Raw genomic sequence first — 4238 nt, forward strand, 5'->3', positions numbered from 1 at the left:
CCGCCATCGCCTCCCTCATAATCCATGTAGGAAGGGTCGGCAGCCCCAGAAGGACCTCTAACGCGGCAGTTGGGGTCGTCCTCATTGCCCCTGTAATACCTAAGCAGGCAAGTCTCTGGATTCTCACCAACTTCCTGGCTACCGTCACCCGGTCCACACACGGCCACCAGACCAAGGCCCCATACTGTAGCCTCGGCCTAACCACCGCCGTGTACACCCAGTGAAGCACCTTTGGATTGAGTCCCCAGTTTTTGCCAACTACCTTCCTTAACTGCCAGAGGGTTGCCACTGATTTCCGGGTAATCCTCTCAACCTGTGGCCCCCACGACAGTTTGCTGTCCAAGATTACCCCCAAGTATTTGACTTCCCTGACCAAAGTCAGGGGCCTCCCATACATGGTTGGAGCCCTGAAATCACCTATCTTCCTTCTCCTTGTAAATAGGATCATCTCAGTCTTCTTTGAGTTGACTGAGAGCCCCATCTCCTCGCACCACCTCTCTATGATCCTACAGGCTCCCTGCATTCTGTCGCATACCACATCCAAAAACCGGCCCGCGACTAGAACCACGCCATCATCGGCGTAAGCCTGGGCATCACTATATCCCTCCGAGGTTAGGCGTTCCAGGAGACCGTCCATTACTAGGCACCATAGAAGCGGGGAGAGGCAGCTGCCTTGAGGGCATCCCCCTCCCACTCCCAGGTCCCTGCGACAGTCCCCCATGACTGCACTAACCTTCCTTTCCTTCAATGCGGAACTCACCCATTCGACCACGATAGGCGATGTGCCCCGGTCTTGGAGCGAGTTGCATATGGTCTCAGTTTTTGCCTTGTCGAAGGCACCTTCTATGTCAAAGAATATTGCCAATACAACCTCCTTGTACTGAAGGGCCTTCTCTACTTTATGTGTGACACTATGTAAGGCCGTCTCCGTGGACCTGCCCCGCCTATAGGCGTGCTGGTTCGTGTGGATTGGGTATCTACTCAACGACCCATCCACCAGATACCTGTCCACAATCCTTTCCATCGTTTTAAACAGAAAGGATGTGAGACTGATAGGCCTAAAAGACTTCGCCGCAGTGTAGTCTTCCTTCCCAGCCTTGGGGATGAAGACCACCTTGGCTGACCTCCAAGCCTGCGGGACGTAGCCCATCGCCAGACTGGCCCGGAACACCCTCACCATACATGGCAAGAGAATGTCCAGGCCCCTCTGCAACAACGACGGGAAAACTCCGTCCGGCCCCGCTGCCTTATAGGGTTCGAATTCGTTCACTGCCCAGGTTACTGCCTCGTCGCCAATGAGCTCCTCGGCCAGGAGCCAATCTGCTTGTGGCATTGGCTCCGCCCTGGTGCCCTCGACGACATGGCCTCCACCTGAAAAGTGAGTTTCCAGCAGAAGTTCTAAACACTCCTCGCTGGAAGTGGTCCAAGTCCCATCTTCCCTCTTTAATGATTCTAATTTCTCCCTTTTGTCGCAGCTTAAGATCTTCATTAATCTGGCTGTCTCCGGCAGGGACTCCAGCTCACTGCAGTATGCCTTCCAGCCAGATCTCTTGCTTCGCCTAAGTTCCTTCTTAAACTCTCGCCTTGCAGTTTTGTAATCGTCCCAAGAGGTCCCTTCCCCTTCCCTGACAGCTCGGTTGAAGACACGCCTGGCCGTCTGGCGGAGACCCTCTAGGGTCTTATTCCACCAGCGGACCTTGCGCCCACCTGCCGCCCTGAGAGGGCAAGCCTCCTCATATGCCGAGACGATGCAACTGCTTAAGGTTTCTACTTCGTTGTCTAACTGCCTTGTGGAGGTTATTCGTTCACCCCGGTTGCTCGCTTCTAGGGAGCTCCCTAGGTTACAACGATATACCTCCCAGTTTGTTGCCCTTGGATTTCGTCGGAGAGTTATCGTTTCCGAATCCGACTTCATCTCGAAAGCGATCATCCTGTGATCGGACATCGAGATGCAGCCCGTGACCCTCCATCCAGAAATCCCTTCTATAATACTTTGAGAAGCCAACGTAATGTCAATCACATCTTTCCGGATGCGGTTCACAAAAGTCGGCTCCTTTCCCCTATTCATGACCTGCAGGTCTGTGGTTGCTATATATTCCAGCAACGCCTCCCCACGGGAGTTAACATCCCCGCTGCCCCATACCGTGTGGTGAGCATTTGCATCACACCCAATCATTACAGGCAGACCTTTATTCTTAGCAAAATTAACTATATTTTCTAACTCTTTAGTAGGCGGTAGTCTACCAGTATCATAAGGGAGGTATATGCTACTAACTATGACCTTACGCCTAATTCCACTTACCTTATATTCGAGGATGGCTGCAGTGGCATCCCTGGTCCCCAGTTGTGGTAGTGATACCATTCGGAGTTCCTTGGACGCCATTATGCAGGTCCGAGGTGGCTCGGCTCCATCCTCCTTCCCGACTATGCAATTGTAGCCGGTACTGCCTAGCCCCACTACTCGATTCCTGTAAACATAGGGTTCCTGGATTAAAATTAATTCTCCAGTCTTACCTGTCAGTAGCTTCACCAGTTCCCCGGTGGCTGACTGACTGTGCTGAAGATTAATTTGCCTCACCTGCAATGTATCCATCTTGGGGCCTGATGGTGCAGTGGGGGGACTTACTTCCCTTCCCCGGTCGGCCCGGGCTCCCCCGGCGCCTTGGGTGCCTGGCGGACCGCTCCGCTCCAAGTCGGCATCCGGCGCACCGCCAGAGTTACCAACTCGAAGTAGAGGACCCACCCGGCCTCCTCTAGGCGCCTGGATATGTCCTGGCCAACCATAAAGGTCAGATGCCACCCCCCAGGTCCTCCTGTCGTCTCTAGATGCTTCCATCTTGCGACCTCTAGGGAGCGATTTTGGAGTTCCAACATCGCCCTTACTTGGGGGAGGTTGACCTCTGGGCTTCTCAGCCAGAAACCAACCTTCTCTGGCCATGGTGCATCACTTGCCCGGATTGCCCGGTAAGCGACGTCTCCCTCGGCCAGAGGTACCCATCCTTCCAGGAGCCAGTCCCTTGAGGTCTCGTCCTGAGCCGTCACCAGGAACCAGCCCGGATCTACCAGGCCCGAGTTCCTGAAACGGAGTTCCGGTCCTCGAGGTCCCCCTTCGGGGCTCACCATGGTCCGAAACATCTCAGAGACAAGATTTTCCCTCAGTCTCTGTCCCTCAGGGGGGGTGATCATACCATCCTCACGATTGGATAATATGACCACCTGGTTTTCCCTCTTTTCTTTAGGTACTCCCCCATCAGCCCTCCGCGGCGGCGCCGCCACCGCCTTCCCTCTTAACAAGGGAGACACATGTGACGGCGCCCCCCGGAAGACGACGGAAAGGTCCTAACCCTCTTCCTCTATCTCTCTGGCGGTGTTGTTTTATCCGCCCTCGACCTTTTTTGGCTGGTCTGGGTCGAGGGGCCTGGCTGCCCTTTCGGACCTCCCGGCCCCCCTTCCCTGACCGCTGCTGGAGCAGTGGGAAGAACAAAGGACCGCCTCTTGGCTTCCCTATTGTCCTCCCTCCACTTCCGCCTTGCCTGAGGGCCTCGAGGTTTTGCCGGCCCTCGGTTGCTGGTTCCTTCGAACCCCTCTTTCGAGGTACTGGTCCCTGGCCCGCTATCCGCTGGTGCCGACATGAAGTGTTGGGCCTCAGATGGGCGCGCTGGGTCTGATGTCCCTTGCAACCCTTTCCTGGCCTCCCTCACTTCCCTCCTTCTCTTTGCCCTAGCCTTATTCCTTTTCTCTCTCCTCTTTTCCTTTTTTCTGGTCTCTCTGTCGGCTGTATCCATGGAGTCACATTCCTGTGACCCCTCGGTTTCACCTTCAGAGGACTTTAGTAGTTCCTCCTCTTTCGAGGGTGAACCAGGTGAGGCAGGATTTGCCCCCCCTACCTCCATTGCATCCTTCTCTGAGCCAGGGCGCTCGATATTTTGATTTGTTGGTACGTTTACGATATTCTTTTCTTTGTCTTCCATGGGACTTTTTTAAAAAACGGGTGTTTTCTCTGTAGTGATGTTTTTGCTCGGTACAATGAAACCTCACGTAAGTCCAAGTCCCCGCTTCCACTGTTCAGCCATGGTTGAACGTTTTCCCAGAGAGAAGGGTCTGGCAGCCGCTGGTGAAGCCCCCCGGAGCGTGCAGCAGGGCCCTTATCCAGGCGCCACCTGGCACTACTACACGCTCCGGGATTATACACCTGATGATGAGGCAGCCCCCTACGCCGGCTAGGCAAGGGTGGGCCT

The 4238-nt window shown here is 54.9% G+C and overlaps 1 protein-coding gene across 1 annotated transcript; it reads right to left on the minus strand.

Moving 5' to 3' along the window:
• Positions 1-3353: 3353 nt before the first annotated feature.
• On the minus strand, positions 3354-3971 carry LOC108915776 (myristoylated alanine-rich C-kinase substrate-like). Its single transcript, XM_018721904.1, has one exon. It carries the CDS (start codon positions 3969-3971, stop codon positions 3354-3356), a length of 618 nt encoding a protein of 205 aa, XP_018577420.1.
• Positions 3972-4238: the final 267 nt, after the last annotated feature.

Source organism: Anoplophora glabripennis, unplaced genomic scaffold, assembly GCF_000390285.2.
Source record: "Anoplophora glabripennis isolate ALB-LARVAE unplaced genomic scaffold, Agla_2.0 scaffold1124, whole genome shotgun sequence".
Classification (NCBI taxonomy): domain Eukaryota; kingdom Metazoa; phylum Arthropoda; class Insecta; order Coleoptera; family Cerambycidae; genus Anoplophora; species Anoplophora glabripennis.